This window comes from Mycteria americana, chromosome 4 (assembly GCF_035582795.1).
Source record: "Mycteria americana isolate JAX WOST 10 ecotype Jacksonville Zoo and Gardens chromosome 4, USCA_MyAme_1.0, whole genome shotgun sequence".
Classification (NCBI taxonomy): Eukaryota; Metazoa; Chordata; class Aves; order Ciconiiformes; family Ciconiidae; genus Mycteria; species Mycteria americana.
This window is the reverse complement of record NC_134368.1, coordinates 82,943,568-82,959,028: the sequence shown is the minus strand read 5'-3', so window position 1 is coordinate 82,959,028 and position 15,461 is coordinate 82,943,568. Positions and strand designations below refer to the sequence as shown.

General features: G+C 42.7%; 1 protein-coding gene across 5 annotated transcripts in view; it reads left to right on the top strand.

The window, feature by feature from the left end:
* Positions 1–4,661: 4,661 nt before the first annotated feature.
* INTU (inturned planar cell polarity protein) overlaps positions 4,662–15,461 on the top strand; it is a 56,560-nt gene continuing 45,760 nt past the window's right edge. For 4 of the 5 annotated variants that reach the window (XM_075501120.1, XM_075501119.1, XM_075501115.1 and 1 more), the window contains exon 1: positions 10,853–11,013. In XM_075501120.1, coding sequence (XP_075357235.1) covers positions 10,871–11,013 — 143 coding nt within the window. In that variant the 5' untranslated portion in view covers positions 10,853–10,870. Of the gene's footprint in view, positions 4,778–10,852; positions 11,014–15,461 lie in introns of those variants that run through there. The other variant, XM_075501116.1, reaches the window with a different exon arrangement.

Genomic DNA, 15,461 nt, shown 5'->3' with positions numbered 1-15,461 from the left:
CAAAGATAAACAATCTCCTATTTAAAAGTCAAAGGTAAACTACACATGACCCAGTCAGATGAAAAAAAAAAATCCTTATGCTGTCAAATCTCTGTGTTTTCAGATGAGTAGAAAATGTGGTCTCTGGTTCATCGTTCCTGGATCCCTTCAGTTACCATAGCTTAATGCAATAGATATGTGAACTTGACACTCAGCTGCCACAGTTTACAGCTTGGCATAACAAAATAAATGGAAGTAGATGGGGGCTTAAGTTAATATGCTGGATTATGAATCACAGCTGGTAAAATGCATTCTCAGTGCCTGTTCTGCTGCCTCTGTTACAGGAATAGTTTCATAAGCAAAGAGGTGAGGAAGGATAGAATAGCCAGGAAAGTAACCTTGTGCTCAAACAACAGTTTGCCATAGCCCTTAGTCTGGGAACTGAGTACAGTAAGGTACAGTCTCCCTTACTCATAGGCATAATCGAGCAGAAAAAAATAGCTTTTTCTACCAATTTATCACCAGGACAAAAAATGTTACAGGCAAAAATTATCTAAAAGAGTCAAATCCTCCAAATCCTCCCTGCTCAGCACTCCTAATTTCCATTAAATTCTTACAATCTTGTCACAACTTTTGTCTTATCCAGATGGAGTCACAGTCAACCCACTTTCCTTCAAGCCTCATACTTAACCCATCCTGGGTCTGCAGCCAACAATAGGCCACAGTTGGCTACTGCCAGGATATTGGACTAGGAAGCATGTGTTGCCTCAAAAGCAGGGGACTGATTAATAATTATTTAATATTTTCCCCTCCAAATTAAGTGGAAGGAATAGAGTCTCTTCCAAAAGATTTCAACTATCCCCAGAGTGCTAACATCTCACAGCTAATGATATAAATGACAAATCATAGATATGAAGTAATGATAACCTGACTTCCATCTTGTGCAGCCAATGAACGCAGGTTAGTCTTTGATCCGTAGGGACACTAAAACTTACTACCCAAGTCAAGGAAGTCAAAGGTCTTCGAATATAGCAAAAATAGCTTTACTACCTCTTTTAGTCTTTTCCAAAAGGGGATTATGATTCAAAAACTTCTGAGCCTGTCAGTATAGGAAATAGTTTCATAATCAAGAGCCTAACAACTGTTTCTTTAAGAAAAAAACACACTACAATATCAGAAAGAGATCTCTCTCATAAGCATAACATCACAATACTTTGCTATTTCTTTTTTTTTCTATCAGAAGCACCAGAATTGCTGTTTAACAAAGCAGAAGGGCTTTCATAAGGCAGTTCAACTGGCAGTAAAAGGACCACAAATGGAAGGGGAGCCCAGGCATACTACAATTATTTTGTATGCAGGGTGCCTGTTAAAATTCTTTTTTGTTGTCATTGCTCTGGTTTTAACCTGGTTAAATTTCCTCCTTCCACAATCCCTAATCGTTTTGTTTCTCTGCATCACAGAACTTTTTAATCTTTCTCCAGTTGCACGTATTTCATTGCATTCAGGAAATATGCTGTAATGCCATGTTCTCTATATGTAGTTAGAGTTAAGTACAAGAGCTGACAGACTTCAAATGGATGATGACCTTCTTTTTTCTGTGGCCTATTGTAGACATGCTAAAATCTTGCAGAAAATACAATGAAATGGCACTTTGTATTTTAGTGAAACTTCAATCTGTAAGACTCAACTAAAATAATTCTTGTAAATGTCAAAGGCCGGGGGATTTGCAGAAGTTGTGTTAGAGGATTAATCCTAGCTCAGAACTCTCTCTTTAACTTAAATGTATGTGCAGCTAAGGTAAGATAAATATATTCAGGAAAAAAATATATGGCTCTGAAAGTATCCGCTGTATCACTTCTGAACTTCTGCTCCTCTTTCATTTTCCAGTTGTGTCATCCATAAATATTGAGCCTAGGCACACCAATTGTGGTAAAAGTTGCAATTCATATCTAGAAAAACATTCTATTTGATTTTAAAATTAGTAATTTTGCCTGTTTATCAGCAGCAGGGTGCTGTTGGATCTGTCATTTCATAAGCTACACAAAACCTAAGTCACCTTTTTTAATTTTGGCATGTTTTGAGGCTCTCTTTATTTATAATTACATGTTCTAGTTTTGCTGAGTTGCAAGCAATTCTAATAAAGATCTTCACAATCGATTTTAAGCCCATGTAAAAGTACAATATTAGTAGATGACGATGTTATCCTTAAGCTCAGCAATAGGTCAGTAGTTGTAAGAAACACAAAAAATGTTTTCCGTGAGAAGGAACCCAGGGACAAAGAAAAGCTGACAAGCATCTTGGAAAGGCCTTCTGGCAATGCAGTGTGATTTTGATGGTAATGTTTGGGGTTTTTGTTGTTTTCTACCAGTAAATGCCAGCCCTAGAAGTGGGTTTTGTGTTGTCCTAAGTGAATTGGGAAAACACACCCTTGTTGTGTACAAAATTAAACATCTCCACTCCCTCAGGGAATAAAAATAATACCAAGAGTGAAAAAAATATAGCAAAGTAAATCTCTGCAGCTTTGTGTTCTGCTGCTGTTACATAATGCTGTTCTGAAAACCACATTGTACAGGACTGATGGGAATCTAGCAGTCCAGATAAGCTGCGGAAGTCCCAGATCTACATGAAATTCTAGCCTAAAATTTATAGCCTCAGTATGCATATGTAGGGACTTTTGCCTCTCATTTGCTTGAGGAAAATACACACAGTGCTAGCAGCTCTGGCTCCTGATCATGCTGCTGTCAGATGCTGAGCTGCCAAAGGCTGATTACGTCCAAGAGGAATTACAAAATATTTTTTGATTAATCAGTGCTACCTTCAGCATCAGCAGCTAATCTTTGTCTTTTTTTTTCAATTCAGCATGTAGAAAAGAGTGAACACACAGTTTAAAATGACCTGCACTGTCTAGAAGGTCTGCACTTCACCTGCTGTGAAGACACTAGAACTATGAACAGGAGGAAAAATTCTAACCTTGCCATCTGATCCATACTTCCAAGAGCATTTGTATATGAAATATTCTAAGCTTCAGGTCACATATTGCCCACTGGTGCAGTCACCTAGAAACATGGATTGTGCCTAGGTGGTTTCTTAGTGTGGTGGGGACACAACCACCATGGAATTTCCCTCAGCTTTCTGAAATCAAGACATGGGTATTGCAAGTTCTTTCGAATGAACAGGGATGTGAATCTATAAAAGTAGCATGACCCATATCTTCGCCATGTTTATTTCTCACCCATGAATTGCCATCATTTATGTTCTCTGCTGCCTTTTACAAAGCGATCAGTTTTCTCTCATGTTTAAAATTTTTCAAGATGTGGTCATCTCCTCCCTATTTTCTTCTATAGGTGATTTAAGATCAATAGCTAATAAGGTCTTGCAATCAGTTATTAAAAACATCAGTTTTAATTTCTCTCAGTTATTGTGATGAGATAATTATAGCAATACAACAATGAAGTTGTTTCCCGGAAAGACCATTAAGAGGAGGGCCATTAGCGTGATACAGAATGCACAATAAACCGGAAGCCTTTGAATATTTTAGCACCCAGCTCCATGGGATGTTGACCACTACATGGAGTAAAAGCTTCAGCTTTCTTGAAGACTTTGGCTTGAGTAGACAGTAGCAACAGCTCAGTCTGGAGAGGGTGAATGCAGAATCACCATGAGTCTGTGGCTGGGATTCTCACCAAGTAGTGTGACTGTGAAATTTAGGTATCTTACCATTTTCTGCTTTTTAAAATTTTGCTTGCTTTCTTTCTTTGATACCAGCTAGAAATTTTAAGAGAAGGACATTTTCCTCTGAACTCTACTACTGTCAAAGATGTGGGAACCACTATCATCCACTGAGGTGAGCAACAGCAGCAGCAGTACTATCTCTAGGGTTATGACCATAAAACCTTTGTCATGATCTTCAGCACCAGGGCTATGGTGCTAGGGAAGCTGAAGGTAGACCAGGATTTTGGGTGTAAGTAACAGTGGCTGGAGGAGTTTGGGAGGTACAGTATCAAAATAAGCATAATGCTTCCACAGTGGGCACTGCATACTGTGTCACGATATACTGTGTCAGAATTTTGCAGATGGGAAACCAGTAGGGAGTCCTGTAACTCAGTAATCACTGAAAGCGCTTGTAATTACTGTTTTGTGAAAGAGGGAAACAAAGACTGGATTAGATTTTGTGGGAGTGATAACTTTTCATATTAATACTTAAGGAAACAGAATCAACTGGGCAATTCCGTTCTTTTAACCAACAGGAAAATACGTAGGGAAAAACTGTTTTCTCACGTAATGGGAGCTGGGGAAAAAATCTACGGATGCAGTTAGGAATGACTTTACCGCGTTTACGTGAAACTTGTGTTTTCAGGGTTTGCTAGTTCCTGAGGGAAACAACACCGTGCCACAGCGTAAGGCAGCACGCCTCGGCGGCCGGCAAGAGGTCTGGGACAGACCCCCGGTGGGAGCAGGCGGGAGCAGATCACCGTCTCTTCAGGGCCAGTCCCGCTATCTCCCCGGCGCACGCCGCGGTTCTCAGCTGCGTGGGACGCGTTTCCCCCGTGCGCCGCGGCGTGGCGCCGGCGGGCTCTAGGACCGCGCGGGAGGCGCGGCGGAGGCGGGCGGGTTGAAGGGCTCCCACCTGCCCGCGGCCGCCCGCAGTCCTCGGTGCCGCGGGGCAGGCGGCGGCGGGGCGGGCGATGAAGGGGCCGCGGGCACCCGCGATGTTCGGGGCGGGCAGGTACAGCATCCCGCGGCCCGTCACCAGGAACCTGGAGGACCTGGACTCGGTGCAGAGCGTCCTGCTGCACAGGTCAGTGGCGGGGACGGGGAGGCGGCTCCTGTACCGGCCCGCTGCCGGCTTCGCGGCGGGGGGCGGCTGGAGTTGGCTTCCCCGGTTTGGGAGGCGCTGGCGCCCCTCGCTTTCTGACCGCTTCCCCTGGGAGAAGAGCGGCCGGCTGAGAAGCGCCCCAGCCCCTCCGCGCAGGAGGAGGTCGCCGCAGCCCAGCGAGGACCGGCCGGCCGGCAGCGCCCCGGGCGGGGGGCCGGCAGCGAGGCCCGCGGGGCAGTGGCGAGCCCCCGGTTCTGCGGAGAGGCTCCCCGCGGCAGCCTTTTGTTGCCGAGGCAGGAAGTGAGAAGGGCCGTGTCCCTGCCTCCCCTCACCTTCCCCGGGCGGCGGTGGGGCGCGGGCAGGGGGCGGCCGCGGGCGGCGGGAGCTGGGGCTGCCCCGGTGCCCACGGGAAGGGAAAGGGCGGCTGCCCGCGGGTTTCCCTCCCTCCTTGAGAAGCGGTGGACCTGCAGGTGAGGGCAGCTCCCCGAATGCACTTCTGAAGAAGGGTGACCCGCGGGCTGTGCAGGACAGCGTGGGAGCCCAGGGGCTGCGTCTGGGTTCCTTACACGTGTAAGGAAACGGGTTGACAGAGGGAAACTCTGTTGCATCAATTCCATAAGCGTTTTGAACCCTTCCTTAAGGGGAGGAAAGGAAAAATACCTTAACTCGCACACAAATGCAAGATGGGCACTCCTGAAGCGGATGTGCAGGAGGCACACCGCACGAGAAGCAGCAGCTTTTTCCCCTGCTGTCACCATCCCTAACGCGCAGTTCTCCACAGTATTCCCCCTCAGAGAAATCTCGACAATAAGATCTTGCCCAACAGGCCAGTGCAGGACTTTCAAAGCCACCCTCAATGCCCATTTTCTTTGCGCTAGCTGAGAGCCGCTTAAACTTCACAAGGAAAACACCATCCCATTCAGCAGCGTCCAAGGGAAGCTCATCCAGTTGTTCTGTACAGTGCCCATTTCCTAACGTGTTTTCTCGGCTACGTTGATTTATTTCCTACTGCAAAGAAAAAGCGCGCTTTGTCTCAGTGCCAACTCCAAACAGCTCTTGCTATGGAAACTAACAACTAATTATTAACTCAGCTTCTCTCTGGCTCAAAGCATCAAACTGAATAGTCGCTTAAAATCCATTCCTGTGAACTCTGAGGATGAATACACTGAGTACAGCAAGGAGGGCACGCTGGAATCAGCCTGTTCCCGCATTGCACTCTGAAGCCGCTTTATAAGTAATAAATGTGCCCATATGCTAACAGGGGACCCTCTGGTATCTGACACCCTGTGCATGCATTTGCCAGTGACTTAACAGAAAACGTTGCATTTCAGAGTTGGATTGAAAACATGCCACCCCATGGTATTGCTTATATTAGTATACTTTCAGTGTAAGAAGGTACTATTCATACTTCAAACATTTGCATGTTGACTGACTGCAAATAATGGTTTTCTTTCATGCTTGACATGCCTGCTATGCATAGCAGGTGATCCTAAAAAAAAGCCTCTTGATTTAAAGTGAAGTAAAAACAGTAGGAAAAATCTTATTTGGAATTACAGCTGCTTTTCATGCTAGAGGGAACTCTTAACTCTGGAAGATTGTTTTCCAAAGGAATGAGATGGGTTGGAACTAGTCTTCCCAAATTCTTCATGGCTGTCTTCCTTTGTTATGTTGTTCTTCTAAAATACTTTCTGTGATCCAATTGCATAGAGGGAAGTTGATACAGAAAGCTTAAAAAGTCAGAAAGAACAGTCTGTTTTATTTATTGAGCACTGAAGTGTTTTCTCACAAAATCTCTGTTCCTTTGGTCACAAAGGTAGCCTTCATTCTCCATTTAGTCTGTTTATTTGTAAATATTCCAATTAAATTGACAGTCCAGTATCACTATTCAACTCATGCCACTTTGCTATGGATGGTCTCTATGCAACAATGTCAGAAAAGCTGTGAACAGAAGACTTTTTTGTAACTGCAATCTTATTCATGTAGTTTTACGTAAACCTTGTAATCACAAAATCTTATTTATTAAGAAATCCCTGTGAAATGTGCCTTTTGTCTCTTAAGAAAGACTTTGGCAGGGTAGGGGAAAGCTGTATTGTTGTCATTAATCTTTAAAAAAGAAGAACTTATTTCTGTCTCATTTTTGCTGATGCTGCACACTGGAGGAATAAAAAATCAATAGGAATCAATAGCTGAAAAGTCTGTAATGTCACTCTTTAGCAATCCAGATTTTCTGTTAGTTTTTCTTCAGATGTTTGAGTAAAGCAGGAGGTAGCAGCAAGAAACAGAACTATTAAACAAAGATGAAACTATTTTCTTCTTAGTTTTCTCTGCTCGTAACTATATCATGTTATATCTGTAATATATCATGTTATGTCTGTCCAAGTGTTGATAGAGCCTTCCTGGAAATATTATCTGATTTGAAAACAAGCAGAAAGGAAAAAATGAAACAATAGGAAGATACTTAGGCCTTCTTATTTATCAATAATGAAGAGCTATAATTTGAAGTATGGAAGGGGAGGGGGAAAGCAAAGGGACGCTTAAAATGCTGTTGATACACATAGTCAGTGTAAGAAAGACAGATTCAGCTGTAGTCCAGGTGTATCCAGTGAGATTTGTCTCACAGTATTACTATGGCCTGTTTATACTGCCCACGCTGTACAAAAGAGCCAGAAAGCTGGCACATCCAATCGTTAGAGAATTCTCCCAATTTGGAGCACTGTTCAGGTAGTACAGAGACAGCACTGCAGTCTGTGTTCTTCCTCGCCCATGCTGGCATTTAGCAGGGGGAATGACCCTGAAGAAGAAGGGGAGATCGCTGAAAAATTAGGCATCTGATATAACTCCTGGATAGTGCATTGGCACCTCACGGGCATAAACTGGGTACTTGTAAATATCAGGTAGCATTCACTCGTAGCAGAGGGAGCGTTAGTTTCCCCCAGTATACCAGAGGCATAACACTGTCCCAGTTTTCAGCCCGGTGTTGAGAAGAGCTCAACTACATCCACGATTTGGGCCTAACATGCCTGCTGAATGTGAATCAGTAAAATCAGTCTGGCATATCATCAGTGAATCATGGGTCCTGGTAAAATTGTGAAGATCAGGCCTGACTATACAAAACCAAACATGACAAGCTAGAGTAGTCATAAACACTAATCCTAAATTTCCCTGCGCTCTTCCGTCTAGCTGCTAGGAAAGACTGTAACTCCAGCTTCATGTCTTCATCATCGGGTTGAAAAAATCAGCTGTCAGTATGTAACAATGAAAAAATGTTAGTAGTTTAAATTGGGCAGTGGTTGGAGTAGGGGTTCATAAGTATCCATGCAACAGAACCAAAAAATAGAGCTATGCCCTAGTTATTTTCCTCCTTTATTAGAAAGGACCAGTATATCTCTTTGGTGTGTCCTATACACTGTTCTCTTTTTAACTGCGATCTACTCCTGAATATAAATGTGGATCAAGGTAGACTGTTATTTTTAAAGCACAATAGCTTTTGAAGCAGGTTAAGCCAAAAAAGTAACAAGGAGCTCTTGTTCTGAAATGAATTTCCACACATGGATTTAGTTCCTTGCAGGAACAGCTAATCAGGACAACCTTAAGGCAAAAGAGAGTGCTTCTTACTTATCCACTTTTAAATGCTCATTAACCAGTTGTCTGGTAAGGGTGAGCAGTAGCACTGATGCCAATGATGCCCTGTGGCAAATTTTTACCGTCTGCTTGTTAACAACAGCAACCTAGCACAGGCTTATGGGTTCCTTAGTGAGAAGCATTAGCCCAGCTACTTGGACTAAGTCTAAGGGATCTGCAGGAAACAAATTATTTCAAGTCTTTTCCTAATATTTATGCACAAGAAATAAGAGGTTTTCCTCTCAAGAGAGATTGTGTGGGAAAATCTGTGTCTTCACTAAAATAAAATCCTCCTGTGTGAGATACATTAGGTCTTGCCATCTTTAATTGTTCCCACAGCAGCAAAAATTCCACATTCATTTCAGAAAAATACTTAGGTGACTCCCAACTACCCCTCTCAGCAGACCAAATCTTCCATCATCCCTTCCTTTATGATATGGTCATCCCTATAAAATAGCAAGTAGTGTAAGACTGCCATCTCCTTTTTAGAGAGCCTGTATTTCTCACTTACTGGGCAAACAACTGGAAACAATTAACTAACTCTTGAACTCAGTGAAATTTAACATAACTAACACAGGGCCATCTGGCATAGACTATCACTTCTCTACAGAAACACTTCGGTGTGCTGTTCGGTGTGTTAAAAGTGCTTGCAAACATAAGCAGAATTAGGGAGGGTGGGACAGTGTATCTCGCCTACCTCTATTAAAATTCTAACTCCTGCCGTATTCCTCGTAGAAAATCATAACTCATCAGGCTCTGTGGGAAATGCTGTTTATGTGGACTATTTTGTTTTCACAAAGTAAATTGTTTGGGAAGTGGGGTACTTCTAAAATATTTTTTTCCACCTGTTCTTCTGGAAGCGATAGGAAGAATGAAAGTTGGTGCATATCTTGCATTCTGACAATTGGAAACAACCAAAGATCTGATTTTTTTTTAATTATTATTATTATCTACCATGTATGGATTATATACTTTGTGTGAAGTGGTTGTTGCCGGCTCAGATAGGAAAAAAACGTTAAATTATCTACCATATCCTGTCCTAACCTGAATGAAACCATATTAGGACAAACATTTTTTTTTTCTTTAGGTAGGGAATGTTTCCGTCTCCTCCTTTGGATAGGTTTATAGTCTTAAAATCCATGCAACAGTGATTTATCTGTAAAATCAGGTCTTGTACAGGCACTTCAGAATGGCCACAAAATTTAATATAGGTATCTTCAACTACTCCAGTTGAAGCCTTAATCACATGGATACGAGTCCAAAGCATTTCTGTCTGTTAATTCACTTGATATCACACTTATTAATGAACACTTCCCTAAAACAGTTTCAAGCACAGGAATTTCAGACCAGAATTCTGACTCCTACATAGTGCTCCAGCACTATAAAACCTCACTGCTGAAGCTGTGCAAATATCCCACTGAGCAGAGATTAAATCCAATGCATTAAAAATGTTTCAACAATTATTCTCCATCCCTTTCCTTATTCACCATGCGTGTCCTGATAGGTTTACCGACATAGCTACACAGCAAGTTGTCTGCAGGGTTGCCATGGGTCTTGTTTTTCATGGGTGTGAAAAATTTAAGTCCTGAAAACCGAGTAGGTTTTTTTTTCTCGCTGTCTTGACTGTGCATGATTTTGCATTTGTAGAGTGCATTGACTGCTTTGAGGTGCCAAATCATCTAGCTTGTTTGGGTCTGTGTCACATGCTTGCCTCTCCTCCCTAACCTAACTGCTCTCCTGACTAACCTAAAGAGAAGTCACCTTAGTTTCTCACAACTCTTTAAATGATTATGATGGAGCATAACGTAAAGCACAGAAGTATTCCACTGCTAACCATTTGACTTGATGAAAATTACTATTTACCTCATGTTTGTTTCTCCAAATCAGTTTTTGATTATAAGCAATGCTTTGAGGCTCACCCCAGGACTAGGAGTTTCATTAATAGTCTCTTTTATGGGACCGTTGCTGAGACCTTGACATCAGACCGCTAAATAAATAGTCTGTTCTCCATTATGGGTTCCATATTGACCCACTGAAAGACTTTCAAGGGACTAGTGAGACTTAGCTGTTTGCTTTGAGGAAGTAAACGGCGAGGCTGGGCACTTTGAAATGTTTGTCATTATTCTCGTCAGCCAAAGGAGGCAGGTGAGCGGGCCTTTCTGCCAGATGCCGCACTAAAACTACACTTTACCTCCTCCCGAGGCGGGCAGCGGTACGTGCCGTAATTACTGCTTATCAAAGCCCGGTGCTCGAAGGCCGGCTGGCGGCGGCGGGGCTCTCCGCGGGCGCGGGGCTCACAGGCGGTGCCGCGACCGTTAACGGTCGGCGCGCGGCGGTCCGGGGCCGGACGCGCCTTCAGGCTTCCCCCGTCTCCATGGCGCCGGGCCGGGCCCGCCAATGGGAAGGGCAGGGCGCGGGTCACGTGCCCAGCCGGCGCGCTGGGGTGCGGGTGTCATGGCGTCCGGGGGGGACGGCGGGAGTGGGCGCGGAGCTGCCGAGGGGATGGAGCCGTCGAGGGGAGAAGGCGATGAGCTTGCGGGCACCGGCGGCGGCAGCGAGAGCGGCTCCTGCGCCACCTCGCTCTCCGCGAGCTCCGAGTAAGGGCGGGGCGGGGGAGGGCGAGCCGCCGTGCCCCTGAGGCGGGGGCCGGGGTGGGCCGGCGGCTTTCCCCGCGCGGGTGGCGGCCCCGGGCCCTGTCGGCACGCTGCCCCTCCGCAGCGGAGCCCGCCGAGGGGGCGGTCGGTGGGCCGCGACCCAGCGGGAGCCCCCGCGCGGCGCGCTGCCGGCGCCCGTTAGCGTTTGTGGTGCAATGCCGTTTTTACTAGCAGAGAACGCGTTTTGCTTCTTGAGACTGCGTTTCTCGGGCAGAACCCTGAAGGTAACGTGGCGAGCGGCAGCGTTAGTTGAGCCAGCGGGCAGTCCTTGGGCTGATCCCTGTGTCCCGGCTGGACACCGCCTGAGAAAGAGAAGGGAAAGAGGGGCTTGGCTCATCTGTTACACAGGCTTTAGCATTGGAGATGCAGTCTTCCTGTTTTAGTGGCCTGTCTTTTGGGAAGTGGTAGGTGAGGAGACAACTCTGTAATACCAATACATATTTTAAAGTAATCTGTACAGCCACTGGGGTTTTCTTTTCTTTTTCTTTTTTTTTAATTCATATAAAAATTTATTCTCCGTCTGTTCCCTGCATTAAAGCAACTCTGCTTGACAGTTCAAATGTGTATGTCAAGGCCTAATTTGGCATGTTATTTTCATTATGTAATGCAGCACAGAAGAAACAGAAGATTTAAGTGGGAGAGGTTTGAAGTGTGTTTCAGTATACTTTGTTTTGTAGTTGTCCCATACCTCTGGCTCAGTGAGAGACAAAGCTGCTGGATGTACACCTACCCTATTTTGTTCCGATGTTTATAAGCCAGAACTCAACTGTAACACATTTCTGCCTGAAGCCATTCTTTTTTTTTCTCTTTTGTGTGTGTTTGGGTTTTTTTCTTTTCCAATTTTTTCATCTAAAATGCCTGTTTATTGGCATTCTGTATGTGTGTTCAGGGGATAAAGCTATGTTCCACACTTTTTGACACGGTACGCTATGTATAATACTGTTTGATAAATTGAAATGCATCTTTTTTTATCACTGTATCAACAGAACTGTGAAGCTTTAACTTTGGGTCCAAATAGTTTCTTCTGTTGAACCTTCTGAGTACAGAAACAAGAGGAGGTTAAGATGTGACTTGTAATGCAAAGGGAGGGAGAAAGAGAGTACAGTTTTGCAAACTAACAGGTACAAAGATAGGTCTGTTAGCTATTTTAAGATAATGGCATTCGTTTCTCTATAGATGATCCATATCTGGTTTTATAATCAGCCATATTTCATTAAATTAAAGAAAGAAAAACCTTGGGAGTGGTTTTCTGAATTAAAAGTTACTGACTTCCAGAATGAATTTCTGATAGTTGAAACTGTGCTGCTTGACACTACAGCTAACGTGAACACACAAAGATACCCCAAGGAACATTCACGTGAAGGTAGAAATAGGGGTGATATGAGTGCTTCTTTATCAGAGCCTATGATTGTGTGCAAGGCCCATTTTCAGACAGAGCTGTGAAGTGAATGCTTACATATGCCATTTTGAAAGTAGTGTGTTGGGGTTGGGTTTTTTTTTTATAGTTTTGTCTATTTTAACAGAGTTTAACATTTGCTGTTACTTCCAGCAATTGTGATGGATCAGAACCCTTCTAGGCAGCCATAGCTATTAAGAGGATGGCAGCTTTGTATATACCAAATTGATGCCTCAGTCTGAAGCTGTACTTTGTTGTTGCATAGGCAAAGGTTGGGAAGACTAAAGATGATTATGATCTTAACTTCTGCAAAGTATCATATGGGTGGAATTTAATCATACAGTGCAGTAAAATATTTAACCCTGATTTGTTGTTTTCTTTAATTGCTATAAAACAAGGCTCACAGATGTTAACTGTTTATTGTTTCTGAGTTTCCTTGGGTTAGAACAGTCTTCTCTTGCTTCAGAATGAGAACTTGGATCCTTCGTTTCTAATATATGTTTCTTCCATGCATGCACAGTTTCAGTTGGCATAGTTTTTCAGACATCTATCCCAAAGAAGAAATATCTGTGTGGGATTAGTGAAACTGCTCTTAAAGGAATGCGGGTCTTCCAGATTTTTAGATCCCTTGATTGAAGCTTCCAGACCTATATTGAAGCTCAGGTTATTGTGCAAGTGCTTGTTTTGGCACAAGGGAAGAGAGATGGAAATGAGTTTTGTGTTTTGTTTTGTTTTATCTTTTTTTTTTTTCCTAGCTCGGTTTAAATCGATTGTGAAACTACAGCATTAGAGAAAAAAACTGTCATCCTAGGTGTACGGATCTGTATTCAGAAAGTGATAGTTCCTTTACAGTACACTCATGAAAATGCCTTCAAGGAGAGCAGTTCATGCCATTGTGCCACTTTTTCAGTCTTCCATCTTCATCGGCTTATTCGCATAGAGTGACTTTGCCATCTGTGGTCCTCCTTGATGAGCTTTCTCTCTGGAGTGCTTGTGTTTGAGTGGACTCAGTGTAAAAACCAAAAACCACACACACCCCCTTTTTTTTTTTTTCCCCCCCTTGGTCCATATAAAAGGTTCTAATAAAAATAGACAATGAGGCTGGAGAACGTGAGTGTATGAACTGACATCCAAGTTGAAATTTTGACATCTACCCCAAAGAAGAAAGAGCTTTTCCAAAGAGCACAATCCCTTTTAAAGAGGGAATTAAAAGGCTATCATACATCAAAGGAGTTTCTGCTAACCCAGTGTTTTGTAAATTTCTAATGGTTCCTTTATCAATTTTGGTTTTTCCCAATTTTGCTTACATGTACCAGAATGCAGGAGTACTTCTTAAAAAACAAACCAAGGAAAAACTTTGTCATGTTATTTCTTACCTACCACCTTTTGAGAGATGTTGGATCAGGTAATTGTCTGGCCCTAACAGCCTTTAGGTGTTGTTATCATTCTGATACTTTCTTGAGTAAGATACTCAAGATCTTGAGTAAGACTTTGTAGCAGATGCAAACTCTGACTTACCCATTGACCATCAGAAATAGCCAAATTATCACAAGTGGTCGCTCATCTTTTAAAACTGTCAACTTGGGCAAAATAATTAATAAATGCAGAGGAAATGCATGATGTTTCTTCTTGTCTGCAACATCCACAGACTTCTGTAAGTCACTGGGGTTCCAGGAAGAGAGTAATGCCAGTGTTTTCTATATTCTTAGTCCAGCTAGATCCTCTCTTTGAGCCCTTAAAGGTGCTGTGGTGCAGTGTCTTTGTATGATGTTCTCTGTGCAGCTAAACTTTGAAGCTGTATCATTTATCTGTGTGTTCAAATTAATGCTCTATTTGAATTATATAATACTAGCTTTAAACAAAATTTACATTCTTTATTCAGTAAAATTAGCTAGTTCTAGTATAAAGTGTATGAATGTATGTTAACTTTAAACAATTAATGATATTAATTATTATGTAAATCTCCATTCTAGTTTTTCCTTACTTTATTTTTATCAATGTGGTCTCGGATTCATAGAAAGGGAGACCTGTTTGTCATCTGGTCAGGAAGAATGAACTGGTCTTGTCTGTTCTGAAAATCTTCCATAGAGAACATCCCAGATGTTCCTTACATCACCTGCTGATGCTGATTTTTTTTTTTTTTTTTTTTAAATGAGGGGGGCGTGTGTGATCAAAAAGCTCTCTTAATATTTAGCTTAAATACTTTGGTAAATTAAACCACTAAGTACTCCTACTTTGACTGTTATTGATCCTCATCCTTCTGTAGTAATACCCTGTGGTTCATCTTGGGGTGGGGGAGTGGACCCTTTGGCCTGTTGCCTCTCAGCTATCATTTTCTGTTTGGTTTTTTTCTCGGTGAAAAGAGTATGATTTCCATCAGTCTCTTTCCCTTTAAAACATGTTTATAAACTGCTTACTATCTGTCTGTGTGCTCTGGGCTTGTTCCAGTTATTACATCTTTCTTAAAATGTACTATCCAAAACTGGACATGGTTGACACATTGCCATTGCCAAATTAGGACAAAAAATTTTTTGTGCTGTGCAGATGGTACTCCTGTTAATACATCCTGTAGTTGCCTTGCCTTTTCTTTGCAGCAGCTTGTTCCTAGTGACTTAAAGTGATCCACTCCAGCTGCTAGAACTTTCGCTATAGCAGTGCTGCTTCTTTACTTATTTGTTGTGTATTTTTGCATGTGAGCTTGAGTATGCTATTTTGAACTTGTCTTTTTAAAAGCGTTACCTAGATTTCATCTTGGGTTTTTCGTTATATTGAAGTGATTTAAAAATGTTAATCTTGTCTTTCCAAAGGGCTTGCAGTACAATCCTTCATATAAATACATAAGGGAGAAAATAATGGGCGAGGAGAAATAGGATGGCATTTTTTCTTGAAGAGAAAGCCCCATCATGCCTGTGAATGTAATTACGAATTAAAACTTGTATGTGCAAGAAATGGTTTGGGGTTGGTTTTGTTTGTTTGTTTTCAGAAAAGGCAATAT